The following is a 15682-nucleotide window of genomic DNA, read 5'->3' as shown; positions in this document are numbered from 1 at the left end:
CACACACAAAATGCCGGAGGAACTCAGCAGGCCAGGCAGCATCTGTGGAAAGAAGTACAGTCAATGTTTTGGGCTGAAAACCTTCAGCAGGACTGGAGAGAAAAGGCTGAGGGGTAGATCTAAAAGGTGGGAAAGGGGAGAGAGAAACACCAGGTGATAGGTGAAACCTGGTAGGGGAGGGATGAAATAAAGAGCTGGGAAGTTGATTACTGAAAGAGACGGAAGGCCAGGGAAGAAAGAAAAAGGGGGAAGGAGTACCAGAGAGAGGCGATGAGCGAACAAGGCGATGAGGTGAGAGAGGTACTCTATTCAGAGTTCTATTACAAGAATAGCTGACCAAATAGACAGAGAGAAAATAAAAGACATGGGGATTTCTCAAAACCTTCTTGGAAAATGATGCAGCATTCCCACTGAGTGGTGAAGTCTCTGGTCCGTGACTGCTCTAGAAGGCATTAATGCCTGTGTGCTTCCAAAACAAGCCAAAAGTAATCAGTGAAACAAGCGCACCACCAACTAAGTGATTCACCTGTCCCTATCCACCCCCATCAGGGTCTTCCAGCCCCACCTGTGTCGCAGTCAGCAATCCTATGTTGCTCTCACTGGTCATCTCAAAACCCACAGAAGAATACTAGAAGCAAGTCATTCTCAGACCTGAGGAAGTCCCTAAAAAGAGATGATGGATGAATTGCAGAGAAATCTTGGTAAATATATGAGGGAGACAAAAATACTGGATGGGTTAGAGAAAGTGTGAGAAAGTCCAGGTGGAGCATAAAACCTAGCCAAGTTATGTCAAGAGAATCGTTTCTGTGATACAGAATCCCAATCAGTATTTTTATTTGTTTCAACAGTAGATGCAAATAAATGTAATTGCTTCAAACTATTCCATTAACTTTAGCTATTATTGCATTTAAGGAATATGGTACATTTTCATAATGAGCATTATTTCTTTCCAATGAGTGGCAATAAAAAAAGAGGAAAAAATGAGCAATGATTTATGCTGACATCAATATTTTGTATTATCAATTCAAGATTATTTAATGTCACTTCCTGTACACAAGTGTAAAGGAGAACGAAATAATTGTTACTCCTGATCTGATGCATCACAAAAAAATACAAAACATAAAGCGTGCATCAGCACTTGGAGCTATGATGTTGTGGCTATTACAGAGACTTGGATGGTGCAGGGGCAGGAATGGCTACTTCAAGTGCTAGGCTTTAGATGTTTCAGAAAGGACAGGGAGGGAGGCAAAAGAGGTGGGGGCATGGCGCTGTTGATCAGAGATAGTGTCACAGTTGCAGAAAAGGAGGAAGTCATGGAGGGGTTGTCTACGGAGTCTCTGTGGGTGGAAGTTAGGAATAGGAAGAAGTCAATAACTCTGCTGGGTGCTTTTTATAGACCACTCAATAGTAACAGGAACATTGAGGAGCAGATAGGAAGACAGATTCTGGAAAAGAGTAATAATAACAGGGTTGTGGGAGATTTTAATTTCCCAAATATTGATTGGCATCTCCCTAGAGTGAGGGGTTTAGATGGGAGTAGAGTTTGTTAGGTGTGTTCAGGAAAGTCTCCTGACACAATATGTAGATAAGCCTACAAGAGGAGAGGCTGTACTTGATCTGGTGTTGGGAAATGAACCCGGCCAGGTGTTAGGTCTGTCAGTGGGAGAGCATTTTGGTGATAGTGATCACAATTCTATCTCCTTTACCAGAGCATTGGAGAGGGATAGGAACAGACAAGTTAGGAAATGTTTTATTGGAGTAAGGGGAAATATGAGGCTATCAGGCAGGAATTTGGAAGCATGAATTGGAAACAGGTGTTCTCAGGGAAGTGTACAGAAGAAATGTCTCTTTCATCAGTGCATTTTTATAAAAACATAGAACATTAGCAGGTTAGGCAATATTTGTGGAAACAAAGCAAAATTTCAGATTGAATACCTTTCATCAGGACTGGGAAAGTGATAAAACAGGTTCATTTTAAGTTGCAACACACATCAAAGTTGCTGGTGAACGCAGCAGGCCAGGCAGCATCTCTAGGAAGAGGTACAGTCAACGTTTCAGGCCAAGACTCTTCGTCAGGACTAACTGATGGAAGAGTTAGTAAGAGATTGGAAAGTGGGAGGGGGAGGGGGAGATCCAAAATGATAGGAGAAGACAGGAGGGGGAGGGATGGAGCCAAGAGCTGGACAGGTGATTGGCAAAGGGGATACGAGAGGATCATGGGACAGGAGGTCTGGGGAGAAAGACAAGGTGGGGGGGAACCCAGAGGATGGGCAAGGGGTATAGTCAGAGGGACAGAGGGAGAAAAAGGAGAGTGAGAGAAAGAATGTGTGTATAAAAATAAATAACGGATGGGGTACGAGGGGGAGGTGGGGCATTAGCGGAAGTTAGAGAAGTCGATGTTCATGCCATCAGGTTGGAGGCTACCCAGACGGAATATAAGGTGTTGTTCCTCCAACCTGAGTGTGGCTTCATCTTTACAGTAGAGGAGGTCGTGGATAGACATGTCAGAATGGGAATGGGATGTGGAATTAAAATGTGTGGCCACTGGGAGATCTTGCTTTCTCTGGCGGATAGAGCGTAGGTGTTCAGCAAAGTGGTCTCCCAGTCTGCGTCGGGTCGAGCCAATTATAGAAGGCCACATTGGGAGCACCGGATGCAGTATATCACCCCAGCTGACTCACAGGTGAAGTGTCGCCTCACCTGGAAGGACTGTCTGGGGCCCTGAATGGTGGTAAAGGAGGAAGTGTAAGGTTTTAAGTTGCAGTGTGATTGTAGGAGGGATATTTAACAGAACAGGAATAACCCTGAGGCTGAGGTCATGATTTCCAGGTGATTTTTAACACTTACTGACCTGTCTGGTTAATAGATTAACAAGAAAAGTTAGAGAGAGAGAGAGAGAACAAAAGAACACATTACAGCTGCTGAAGTTACCTGTCCCTTTCTCATCCTCTGTACAAATTAAACTAAATTTATTTTCTTATTTTTCTCGAGTCTTGGAAGTGAAACATTTACTCTGTTTCTCAGCGTAATGCTGAGGCTTTATAAGGTATTGGTCAGAACACATTTTGAATATTGTGAACAGTTTTGGGTCTAAGAAAGGACGAGATGGCAATGGAGAAGGTCCAGAGGTGGTTTACGAGAATGATCTCAGGAATTAAAGGGTTAATGTATGAGGAATGTTAGATGGCTCTGGGCCTGTACTCACTGGTGTTTAGAAGAATGAGAGGGGATCTCATTGAAACTTATTGATTAGGGATAGTCAACACAGCTTTGTGAAGGGCAGGTCATTCCTCACAAGCTTCACTGAATTTTTTAAGGAAGTGACAAAACAAATTGATGAAGGCAGAGTAGTGGATGTGGTGTAAATGAATTTAGTAAGGCATTTGATAAAGTTCCCCATGGTAAGTTCATTCAGAAAGACAGGATGCTTGGGATCCAGGGAAACTTGGCAGCCTGGATTCAGAATTGGCTTCCCCTCAGAAGGCAAAATGTGGTATTAGATGGAGCTTAACAGTCAACCTGCTCATAATGTGCATGGAATGCATGAAGTTCATCGGGAAGGGATGCCGCCCAACTTAGTTTTGTAGCTCGTTACAGTATATATACACATACATACACACACACACACATACACAGTAAAACCACTTATGGCTGATCTGGGACTGGTATTGTCTCTTGGCATCCCTAATAGCATTACAGATATTGTATCTCCATTTGTGTAAGGTCAGGGTCACCTGATCTGAACGCTGCAGTTCCACATTTCAGTTCATCTATGCTTTCTAGTTTGCCATTTCAATTACAGTATATTTCTCTTTTAGAATTATCAGTAAGATTCCAATAAACTGAAACATATTCCATAAAAGGTCAACGCAGAGGAGCTGTTCTTTTCTGTATGGACAGCGGTGTTAGCTCAGATAAAGATCTTAGTGTTTGAAATTCTCCAGCCCAAAGAGCTAAAGTTGATCATTAATTATGTATAAGCACGCCATTGATATATTTTTTGCAAACAAATCGACGAATGCAAATCTGAATGGGAGGGCTGACGATCATCCACTTGTAAAATGAACTCTACTTCTCGCTCAACCGCTGCCCCACTTGGGCACTTGGTGAGCATTTGGCAGCATTTTCTGCTTTTGCAATCAGTCAGGTGCTTATCGCACCGTGACCGCTTCAAATCTGCAGCCGTTTCCGTCCATCGGCTGGAGCTATCCTAACTCCGGCCAGGCTGGCCAACTCTACCTCCGAGACACACACGTGGCAAACTGCAAGTTTTGCCACGCGCTTCCCCCCGGGGTCACGTGACGCAGACGTCCACCAATCAACCTCCGGAGGGGCGAGGCTGAAGGGAGTCTCGGTCACGTGGGTTCAAAGGGGATTCCGTGAATAGTGAGCGAAATAGTCACGGTCGCCGTGCGGGCAGGCTGCTCCGAGCGACAAGATAGTGACAGGCGGTAAGTGTGTGGTTGTCTTGTTGATGGGCAGGGCTGCGGTTTCGACTAAACCTGCGGCAGTGTCCGGTCTAACGGTCAATACGCGAGCGAAAGTCAGCTTAGCGGCCACGCTTTCAGAAGGCGATGGCGTGGGAAAGGTAGGCGACCATTTCTTGCGTGTTTAATCCACGCTACATGTTTACATTTATGCTGCGCGTCCAGGTGCCGTGTGGCTATTCCCCCATCACCAACAGCGTCTGGTTGGTATGTGACGCCGGTTAGATGGCTTGACCGGCATTCTCCGTCCCAATCAGCGCACGGGACGTCACAACCAGTAGGACTGATGTACCAATTGGGTAGGGATGTGGGCGGGGTTCCGTACCTCAGGGCGATGTAAGTGTTCCTCTATTCAGCTGATATGTGATAATAGCTTGTTTTATCTCTTGACACCTTATTTAGCGGATTTGCATAAACCTCGCATGAATTGCTGTGGTCGTAATGTGAGTTGTAGTGGAGGGGTAATTACTGTTAGGCTTGTGGCAGAGACACTCTGGAACTAAGCCTTCCCCCCCCCCCCCGCCTCCAGTAACAGGTTCAATTATTTACTAACTCACTCAGATAGCGGCAGAACTGATAATATACGATAAACGCAGACACGAGGACACACATTTTAATTCCACGTCCCATTCCCATTCTGATATATCTATCCACGGCCTCCTGTACTGTAAAGATGAAGCCACACTCAGGTTGGAGGAACAGCACCTTACATTGTGTCTGGGTAGTCTCCAGCCTGATGACATGAACATTGACTTCTCCAACTTCCACTAATGCCCCACCTCCCCCTCGTACCCCATCAGTTATTTATTTATATACACACATTCTTCTTCTCTCTCTGTCCCCCTCACTATACCCCTTGCCCATCCTCTGGGTTTCCCCTCCTCCCCCTTTTCTTTCTCCCTAGGCCTCCTGTCCCATGATCCTGTCTACCCCTTTTGCCAATCACCTGTCCAGCTCTTGGCGCCATCCCTCCCCCTCCTGTCTTCTCCTTTCATTTTGGATCTCCCCCTCCCCCTTTCAAATCTCTTACTAGCTCTTCTTTCAGTTAGTCCTGACAGAGGGTCTTGGCCCGAAACGTTGACTGTACCTCTTCCTAGAGATGCTGCCTGGCCTGCTGCGTTCACCAGCAACTTTTATGTGTGTTGCTTAGTATACGATAAGCGTGCATGTGCTTTTGAGAAATTAGCCATCAAAACAGTCCTGAGTTTGTTTCTGTATAGGCTGTAAGTGGAGGATTACAATGCTAGTGATGATAAGCCAGACATTCAGCCAGCAAACTTTGGTGCCTAGCACAAGTGTCTACATTCACTGTTCTAGAGCACATAATGTATTATACCAAGAGCTAGCCTTTTATAATGATTTGTGATATGTCACCATTTAGCCTGAGAAAACATACTTGCTGACAAATGAATAGAGGAATAGGTGGCCCAATAGTGTAGCATCTTGTGTTGCTGCCTCAGCTCCAGCAGTCCAGGTCTAAAAATGGCATCAGAGAGTTGGTGAGGGAATTGGGTGAAGATGAAGGATGTAAGATAGAAAAAGTAAGAGAATGGGTTGATGGGAATGGGATCATAGTCTGATAGGAGAATGTCTACAGTCTGTGGCGTCAGGAAATACTTTTCTGCTCTTTTTGGGTCATTCAGCAAAGAAGTGTTGCATTGAGTTATGTCAACTTAATTGGGGCATTTATTTAGATTTATGAGACTTGCATGGATAGGCTCATAAATCTTTGAGACCTTGTGCAGCCTTTTTTGAGCCTACAAATTTAACTTCCATACCATTTGATTCTGCAACCAATCAGAATGCTCTCTATTGTGCATCTGTAGAAATTTAAAAGAGGCTGGAGTTTGAAGAGATTTGCTATGTCATGGAAGACTTGCAAATTTCTACACATGTACAGTAGAGATTTTTCTGACTGACTGCATTACTGCCTGGTAAGGAGGCTCCAAATACACAGGATTAGGAGGACATTCATCCTGAAGGATCCTCACTGTCAGGGGCATGCCTTCTTGTTACTGCCACCAGGGAGGAAGTACAGGAACTTGAAGACCCTCGTTGTTTTAGGAACAGCTTCTTCCTCTCTGCCATCGGATTTCTGAATGGTGTATGAGAATTACCTCGTCATCCGTCTTTGCACTATTTCTTTATTTTTGCATCTTGTAGTAATGTTTATGCAATGTACTGTTCTTTATACTAAAACGAAGCAACACATTTCAAGACGTCATTGATAATCAACCTGATCCCCACATAATTCCAGTGGTTGTGGCCTGTCAGCGTGATCTGTTTATTTTTTGTTTGTTTTCCTACACTTGTTCTGTTCTAGTTTATTGCCCTAAGTTACAACTACTTTAACCTTGTTTACCAATCCTTTACAAGGCCTGTTTTTAAAAAAAACTTGAAAAATCTATGTACAGTGGATTCTGGTTAATGGGGCCATCAGTTAGTCAGGGCAGCCACTTATTTGGGACAACTCTTACAGAACAGAAACTAATCGAGAAAATAGCCCGGTTTCCCTTCATTAATTTGGGACACTATACCGCTTAATTGAGGCAGGAGAATTTTGCAAAATGGGAACTGTAGCTTCAGGCCTGTGCATTTGTGTGCAATTAGACACTAACTGTGCTTAGCGTGAATAGTTATTAGATAGCATCAGTTGTGTGCACTTGTGTTCAAAAAGACAGTGAGTTTTTTTATCATTGATAGTTGATGGGAAATAAGCATTCAGAACAGTTTTGCTTACTACAGTTTCAAGAATTCAGTCTTGGAGATGCCAGAAAAGATGAAAAAATTTCACTTCAACAGTTAAGAACTATGAAGAATTTATATCAACAATCATCTTGAATGTTACAATGATAAAGGTTTGGAGGATGCAATCGTTGATAGCATTGTCTAAAGGCATTATTTACCCTAGGTGTCTGTTGATTTTGTTCATTTCCAGTCAATCAAAAGAACATGTACACTGAATGAATTTCTCTGTTCATGACTAAAGGGAACTAGTACATAGTTTTATGGTATTGTAGTAATATTCTAGTTTGCTCTGTATTTCATTTCAATATATGGTGTTACTCAGTTAAACAGTAGTTTGTCTTTTTTTTTAATACCTTTTTAACTATTTCCATGAAACTTTGGCTAAATGGGGCCAAAATATACTGGTCGATGTGTTTAACCAAAATCCACTGTACTATGTCCACTGGTTCCCTCTCATCTTCTCTACTAAATACATCTTCAAAAATCTGTAGTAGATGGTCTTACTTTAATGTCATTTTATAATAGATTCCATTGTTTTCCCAATAAGCGAGAGCAGGCTCACTTGTAGATACTGTGTTTTCTGTTTCTCACCTTTCTTGTTTGCTATGTGGACTATTTGAAAACATTCGAATTTTGGAAGATGACAGCCAGGGAGTTCATTATTTCCGTATTCACATCTTTCAATCCTGGGGAGGTATAGACCATACTATAAGACATAGGAGCAGAATTAGGCCACTTGGCCCATCGAGTCTGCTCCACCATTCAATCATGGTTGATCCTTTTTCCCCTCCTCAGTCCCACTCCCTGGCCTTCTCCCTGTAACCTTTGATGCCTTATCCAATCAAGAACCTATTAAGCTTTGCCTTAAATAAACCCAACAACCTGGCCTCCATTAGCTGCATGCCTGTGGTAATAAATTCCACAAATTCACCACCCTCTGGCTAAAAAAATTTCTCCACATCTGTTTAAGTGATGCCCCTCTATCCTGAGGCTGTGCCCTCTTGGCCTAGACTCTCCCACCATGGGAAACATCCGTTCCACATCTACTCTGTCTAGGCCTTTAAACATTCGAAAGGTTTCAATGAGATTCCCCCTTGTCCTTCTAAATTTCAGCGAGTACAGACCTAGAGCTATCAAATTTTGCTCATGTGATAACCCTTTCATTACCGGAATCATCCTTGTTAAATTCCTCTGAACTATATAATTAGGGATTTAGCAATTTTCAAGCACATTGACTGCACTATTACTAACTTTTGTTTTCTTGCTTGCACTGGACCATTAATTTCTCCAGTACAACTAAGAGGTTTTGTGCCTTTCTTGGAGTGAATTGAGTGTGTTGGTGGTGGGCAAATGGAGGTGGGGGGGGGTTGCAGGCTTGGCAAAAAAAATTGGGGAACTGTGTTCTGAGGGGGTATGGTGGAAAAATAGCACTGATTTCATTTGCTCAGTCTGTATTGCAGTAAACTTCCTCATATTTATCTGACCCTACATCAGGACTGCTATCAGGAATCTATAAGCATCTCTTACCAGTAAACACTTCTTAGGCTTCAAGCCAGGTACAGCTATCGATTATAACCAATATATGCCCATGTTTCATCCCTGAAGAAGACGGCAGAGTTTGCCATTGAAACGTCGGTTATAATTGATATCTGTACCTGGTTTACACGTAAAATGCAGGCCAGGCAGCATCTATGGATATTTGACTTTGGGCCGAGACCCTTCGGACGAGAAGCGTTTATTCGTCATATACACTGGGAAAGCACTAGCTCTAGATCCTTTTTCATCTCTTACCAGTGATTTCATTCCCTGCTGCCTCTTGGTTCTATACCATAATCTGCCAAACAAAGAGCAATAAAGCTATCATACATTAAAAACATTTAAAATGCTGGAAATACTTGGGATCAACTGAAATCTCTGAATAGTTGATAGCAATTCACTTTTGACAAAATATTATCTAATTTACAGTGTTTCACATCCTTTATTGGAATTTTTTAATTATCACACTCTTGATGCCTGTTACTAATGTAACTGAACTCTGAAAACCTTTCAGAAGTGAACAATTCAAAGCTTGTGCTTCAAATTTTTGAAGCACAAGCTTTGAATTGTTCACTTCTTCTGAGTTTAGTAGTGTGCAGGCAACAAATGTATATGGACCACCTACCTTTCTGGAGGACTTAAAAAGAACTCCCCAAGGTTTTTGGTCAACTGACCTGAGATTTTTTTTCATGTAATTTAGTAATATTCCTGAAAAGCAACTTGCTGTTTTAAAGGTACTTATTTATATTTGTTGTTGTTGTTGATAGAAGCTGAAATAATAAATAGTCAAACAAGCAAAATTGGTACAAAATTTTGACAATTTGATCTTCCAGTGATGTGTGGTTAACTTGAACCCTTTAGTCCTTCAAATGCATGAATTCCATCGAGCTTTTTAAGAGAAAGAGTAATTAAGTGTAATTCCTCATTTTTGCAGGAACTTTTAATATTATGAAGTTTTACTTCTGAATTCCAACTATTACATAATAAAAGTACTTAGTCTTCTGAACAATGTTAAGGACTACAGCAGTTCATTGCTCTTATTGAAATAATCTCTGCCACTTTTATGCAGGTTTGACACCATGGAATGCAGCGATAGAATTGCAAGGAGCTGCTTTATAGGATTCTTGTGTCTTGTACTGTCAGGCAGGCAACACCTGTTTTCGACTCATGCTCAAAACCATCCAGCACATGATCCTGAAATTACTGAGGGTCATCGACCAAACATTCGTCTAGACAAAAATCTTGTTCAAGACAAAGAGTATGTAACTCACTTTCTGCAATAAGGAAAATATATTCTACTAAAGCAGTTTTCTCTATTTGTAATTCCTTTCTAGTTTACCAGTTGTACCTAATTGAACATTTGTTTTTGCAAGTAAAAAGTCTGTTTTTAACTTGGAATATTTTCAATTTGTTTGGATGTAGTTACTTCAATAATTTGCTCCTTTGTTCACTTATTTCTTCATGTGCTTAAAGCAGAGGGGGAACAGCTCTGTTGCTTGAGCTTGAAACATAAGGATATGTCTTTATTTGCTTGGAATCAAGGTCACAAACACTTCAGAATAGTCCTGAAACATGCCAGGCACATTTTGAACAGATGCCTCTTCAATTTTCTGCTTGATTGTTGCAGATATTCTGGTCTCTGGGGTTCATACACCAGATATGTTAGCCATCACAGAATGAGGCAATATGGTAGGAACATGTCCTTGATAACACTGGTGATACCCAACTCCCTCCAACAACATACTGCACTTCAGGAGAAGCTGGAATAGGAAAATTGAAAAGGGACCTCTAATTCTCTCTCGCTGTGTGCCTGGAGATTGCAAACTTAGTTTCTCCCATATATATGATGGGTAGGTAGTTTATAGACCATAAGACATTGGAGCAGAATTAGGCCATCTGGCCTATCGAATCTACTGTGCCATTCAATCATGGCTGATCGTTTCTTTTTCTGTTCCTCAACCCCAGTTCCTGGCCTTCTCCCCGTAACATTTGATGCCATGTCCAATCAAGAACCTATCAATCTCTGCCTTAAATATACCCAACGACCTGGCCTCCACAGCTGCATGTGGCAACAAATTCCACAAATTCACCAGCCTTTGGCTAAAGAAATTCCTCAGCATCTCTGTTTTAAATGGTTACTCCTCTATCCTGAGGTTGTGCCCTCTTGTCCTAGACTCTCCCACCATGGGAGACATCCTTTCCACATCTACTCTGTCTAGGCCTTTCAACATTCAAAATGTTTCAATGAAATTCCCCCCCCCCATCCTTCTGAATTCCAGCCAGTGCAGATCCAGAGCCATCAAACGTTCGTCATATGATAACCCTTTCATTCCTGGAATCATCCTTGTGAACCTCCTCTGGACCCTCTCCAATCATCAGCACATCTTTTCTAAAATAAGGCGTCCAAAACTGTTCACGGTACTCAAGGTGAGGCTTCACCAATGCTTTATCGATTAGTTTTCTATTAATTGCAAGGCCAATCATCACATAACTATACAAGGTGGATTTTTTATGCTCAGATTTGTAACTGAAATCATTAAAAATCTATTGTATTGCTTTTTGGAATTTTTCTAGTTAACGTTTATGTGCTTTTTTGGAACTTTCAAATTGCAACTCCATACTTCATATCAGAACAGAATTGTATCATTAGAAATGGATTCAATTCAAGAACGAATGTGAAACTATAAAGGCTTGAGCAAATAACCATTTTATTGCAATGATTTATTATTTTGGAGGAACTCAAATATAGTCAGAAATACTTAAATGAACACAAATCATTTTTGAACTTGCACTTGGACCTGCCAGTACCATCTTTCTAAGTGTTTAGCGTGAAGAAATCAGATTGGTTACTAATTAAACCAAAGGGCTTTGTAATTTTCCATTCTGCATTGTCCATGTCCTGGCTGCTTAGCTGAAGTAACTTTAGGGGTGATGAACAGTACTGGAAGCTGGGAAATATTATTTGTTTTATGATGAACGGATTGCTATGTAATATGAGTATGTAATAACTTCTTAGAAGTTCATATCGGACCTCCTAATGAAAAGTTAGTATAATTTGCTAGTTTTTGTTGTGTGCTAAATAAGAGAAATCTATTTGTTTACACTGTATCTTTCATTTTAATGTTCCAGAACATTCTCTAATAGATATGCTTTTTAGTCACCCTAATTTGCTGTTTTTGAATGGACGCAATGCTTGTAACAAATGAATTTCTATTAATTTTCCAGTCATATAATGGAGCATTTAGATGGTGTTATAGACAAACCCGAATCCGAGATGACACCGCAAGAACTTCAACTTCATTATTTTAAAATGCATGATTACGATGGGAATAACTTGCTTGATGGATTGGAGTTAATTTCAGCCATTGCACATGTACATAAAGAGGTAAATGTTAAGTTTTCACCAGTCTTTTCTGGTTTATTGGGTGAAATCTATGTTGATTTAGAACCTAGAGCTTTCCAGGTTTTTGTGATTCTGGTCCCTATGGAATTTGCAGTGATTATTAGCATTTGATTTAAAAGCATTTTTAATCAGGATCTGAATTAAATAAGTGGTTCACAGCACTTTGCAATTTTTAAATTACTTTTTATTACTGCAAAAATTGACAGTATGACTGCAGCTAGAAGCATGACTTGCAGCATACTTTTTTTTGCAGTTGTAATGAATAATTTACTAGGTTTTGTACAGGGTGTAAATGATGATCCAATTTTATTAAGTACTGGGCTGCAAATTGTAAATTAATGAAACAGAATAAAATTAAACTCAGTAGCATCTGTAAAGGAAAAGAAGAATCCCATAGGATGTATTAATTGAAGCTGAACCTATTAAAATGCATAGCTGTAAATGCTCGTACATGCTAATAATTCAAATTAACCTCTGTTTAAACATTTACATAAGTAAACTATCTTTTTTGTATAAAACCTAGTTTTCACACACTCAAATAACTCTTTTTTTCTGATCTGTCTTCCTATGCAGGAAAGTGGAGGCCAAGGGCAGCCCATGGGTGAGGAGGAAATCGTTAGTTTAATTGATGATATTTTAAGAGATGATGACAAAAATAATGATGGATACATTGATTATGCTGAATTTGCAAAATCATTAGAATAAAAAAGCACAATTGATTTATTTTCCATTTCTGACTGCCATTGTAAGGTTTTTTTGTTTGGTAAAGGTCAGTTAACTTTATTTTCTTAACAGCTGAGCCAATTATAGTTTACCAGCCTCTCAGAAGGTTTTAACTTGTACAGAATTATAAACCCAATTTTGAAATTTCACTGGATATCTATAAAAATATTTTTGTGCAATTTAAATGAAGTGTAAAGGATTCTGTTACGCTTGCTATCCTAATATTGCAATATTTTGTGACATTGCATTGGAGCCACTTGTTCAGTAAAAAATGAATGAAATATTGACATAAAAGCATAACAAATTCATTCTTTTTCTTAATCTTTTTAAGAAGTTAAAATAGCGGATAGTTGCTCTTAAGCCATAAGTGCAACTCCATTGGATTGGAGGATAAGTTTTTAGTTTGTAAATCTTCATTTCTTCCATGACTTGCACAATATTAAACAGTTGAAATATGGGAGACCAGTTAATTATTTTGTTTGTATCAATTCTGATTTTGGGTAGAATATATATATGAAGTAAAGCATTATACGTGCATATTAAACATTTAATTTCAGAAACCTACTCGTGTGAAGTTGTAATTGAGAAGTCTGTTATTCCACTCTCTTAAACCAGTCTAGGGGACAGCAATGGAATACTTCCAGCATGCAGTTTGGTATGATAATTCATATTTGCACTGATCATTCTTTGCATTTATTTCCTAGTTTCTGTTGTGCTGTATAATAGAAATTTTTATGCTTATTGAAGCATAATGAACCAGTTCTGTGGTAATTTGGATAAAAAGTTATTTTTGATTTATGAAAGCCTATATTAGAAGTTTCTGTTGTATTTTATTAAAGTGTATTTTAAGATCTGAGTTGTTGGAAAAGAATGAGTACCATTTAAAATGCTGCAAATTATTCATTATCAAAGGACTAAATGTAGACTTAAGCAGTGAACATTTTCAATAGTACAAGGAGAACGTTCTGGTCTCCAGTTACACTGTTTATATGTCAATGTACGTGTTACTAGTGTCTCTTACAGCAAGTGTTAATTAAAGTGGACAAACCAATTTTATACTGATTGCATAGATTTTGTGCTTGTAATATTCATATGTAATTTAAAATTAAATTAATTTTAAACTTATTACACCCTCAGAACTTTTTAACTATCCTTGGATCAAATTATTCCACTTTTCAATTTGTATATAGATACACCACTTAAAAGATTGGTAGTATTATTGCTGATGCCAGTAGTTTGGGCTTGGTACATCTTGTGTTCACGGTTTGAGGTCAGATGGCTGGCTGAAAGTAGCAAAGTAATCTAAAGTTAATGATAAACAGTTATTCTTTAAAGTATAAAGAAGCGATTGTGTATTTGTTGCCGCATAAACAACAAAACTGTGTAAATATCTACACCATCTACAAACAAATCAAACATGGTAAATTACAGCCAGACCACTTCCGAATTTCTCCTCGACTGGAAAAGTGTTCTGTGGATTACTTAAGCACCACTCTTTCACCCAGTGTCCCCCTACTCCATAAGTTCTGGGTCTGTATTATAAAAATATTCTATATTTCCTTCCGCTGTCCCATGCCAATAAGACAGCCCCATGAGAGATTCTAGCATAGAGTGCATAAATTTGATTCATTGGCCCTTGCGTTGTCACATCGAGCCAAGACTTGGTGGATCAGTCAAACAAAGCCAAGGCTGTTTGCTTCGAAATACTGACCACCTACTACTTCATATGTTGAAATAGTATTCTTCAATGTTAAACCCATGTTTGAAATTAGAACATAAAACAGTACAGAAGCAGGCCCTTCGGCCCAAAATGTTATGCCGGACCAGCTAAAAGTAAATAAACAGCAAAACTAATCCCTCCTACCTACACAATGTCCATATACCTCCATTTTCCTCATATTCATGTGCCTATCTCTTAAAAGCCCCTAATGTATTTGCCTCTACCACCATACCAGTCATCCACCATTCTGAGTAGAAACTTGCCCCTTGCATCCCCTTTGAACCTGCCTCTTCTCAGCTTCAGTGCATGCCCTCTGGTATTGGACATTACTACCCTGGGAAAAAAGATGCTCCCTGACTACTCTATCTATGCCTCACGTAATCTTATAAACCTTTATCGGATCTTCCTTTAGCCTCTGCTGCTTCAGAGAAAACAACCCAGGTTTGTCCACCTTCTCATGATAGTGCATGGCCTCTACACCAGGCAGCATCCAGGTAAACCTCTTCTGTATCCTCCCCAAAGCCTCAACATCCTTCCTATAGTGGAGCAATATACAGGACTGTATGCAGTACTCCTGATGTGGCCTAACCAAAGTTGCAATATAACCTCTAACTTTTGAACTCAATGCCTTGACTAATAAAAGCAAATGTTCCATAAGCTGCCTTAACCACCTTATCAACCTGTGTAGCCTCTTTCAAGGAGCTATGAACTTGGATCCCAAGATCTCTCTGCTCAGCAACACTGTTAAGGACTTGCCTTTAACAGTGTACTACCTCCTTGCATTTGCCGTACTAAGATGCAACACCTCCCTTTTAACTTTTGTTATTTTCATAAGTACTGAGAATAACAAAAATACAGAATATACCATGCAAGACTTGAATGGATTCGCAACATTGCAAACACGAAGCTACCTAGCCAGTGTTCAGAAGGATAGGCTGCAGTGGCTGGTGAGAGAGCCAATGTAAAGAATGAAGATACTTGACCTCCTCTTCACCAATCTGCTTATCATAGCTACATCTGTCCATCTAAGTTGATAGCAATTTTTGTAGAAGTGACCAGTGTGCA

The 15682-nt window shown here is 40.0% G+C and overlaps 1 protein-coding gene across 2 annotated transcripts; it reads left to right on the top strand.

The window, feature by feature from the left end:
* Nucleotides 1-4316: 4316 nt before the first annotated feature.
* Nucleotides 4317-14089, top strand: LOC134350089 (multiple coagulation factor deficiency protein 2 homolog). Of its 2 annotated transcripts, XM_063055019.1 has the most exons (5): nucleotides 4317-4451; nucleotides 9841-10029; nucleotides 11997-12156; nucleotides 12748-12775; nucleotides 13455-14089. In XM_063055019.1, exons 2-5 carry the CDS (start codon nucleotides 9851-9853, stop codon nucleotides 13505-13507), a joined length of 420 nt encoding a protein of 139 aa, XP_062911089.1. In that variant the 5' UTR covers nucleotides 4317-4451; nucleotides 9841-9850; the 3' UTR covers nucleotides 13508-14089. The 2 variants fall into 2 exon arrangements, with proteins under 2 accessions (XP_062911089.1, XP_062911088.1); XM_063055018.1 differs by having other exon boundaries at nucleotides 12748-14043.
* The last annotated feature ends 1593 nt before the right edge of the window (nucleotides 14090-15682 follow it).

This window comes from Mobula hypostoma, chromosome 8 (assembly GCF_963921235.1).
Source record: "Mobula hypostoma chromosome 8, sMobHyp1.1, whole genome shotgun sequence".
NCBI classification, from domain to species: Eukaryota; Metazoa; Chordata; class Chondrichthyes; order Myliobatiformes; family Myliobatidae; genus Mobula; species Mobula hypostoma.
The sequence above is the reverse complement of the archived record's forward strand: the minus strand, read 5'-3'. Positions and strand labels throughout refer to the sequence as shown.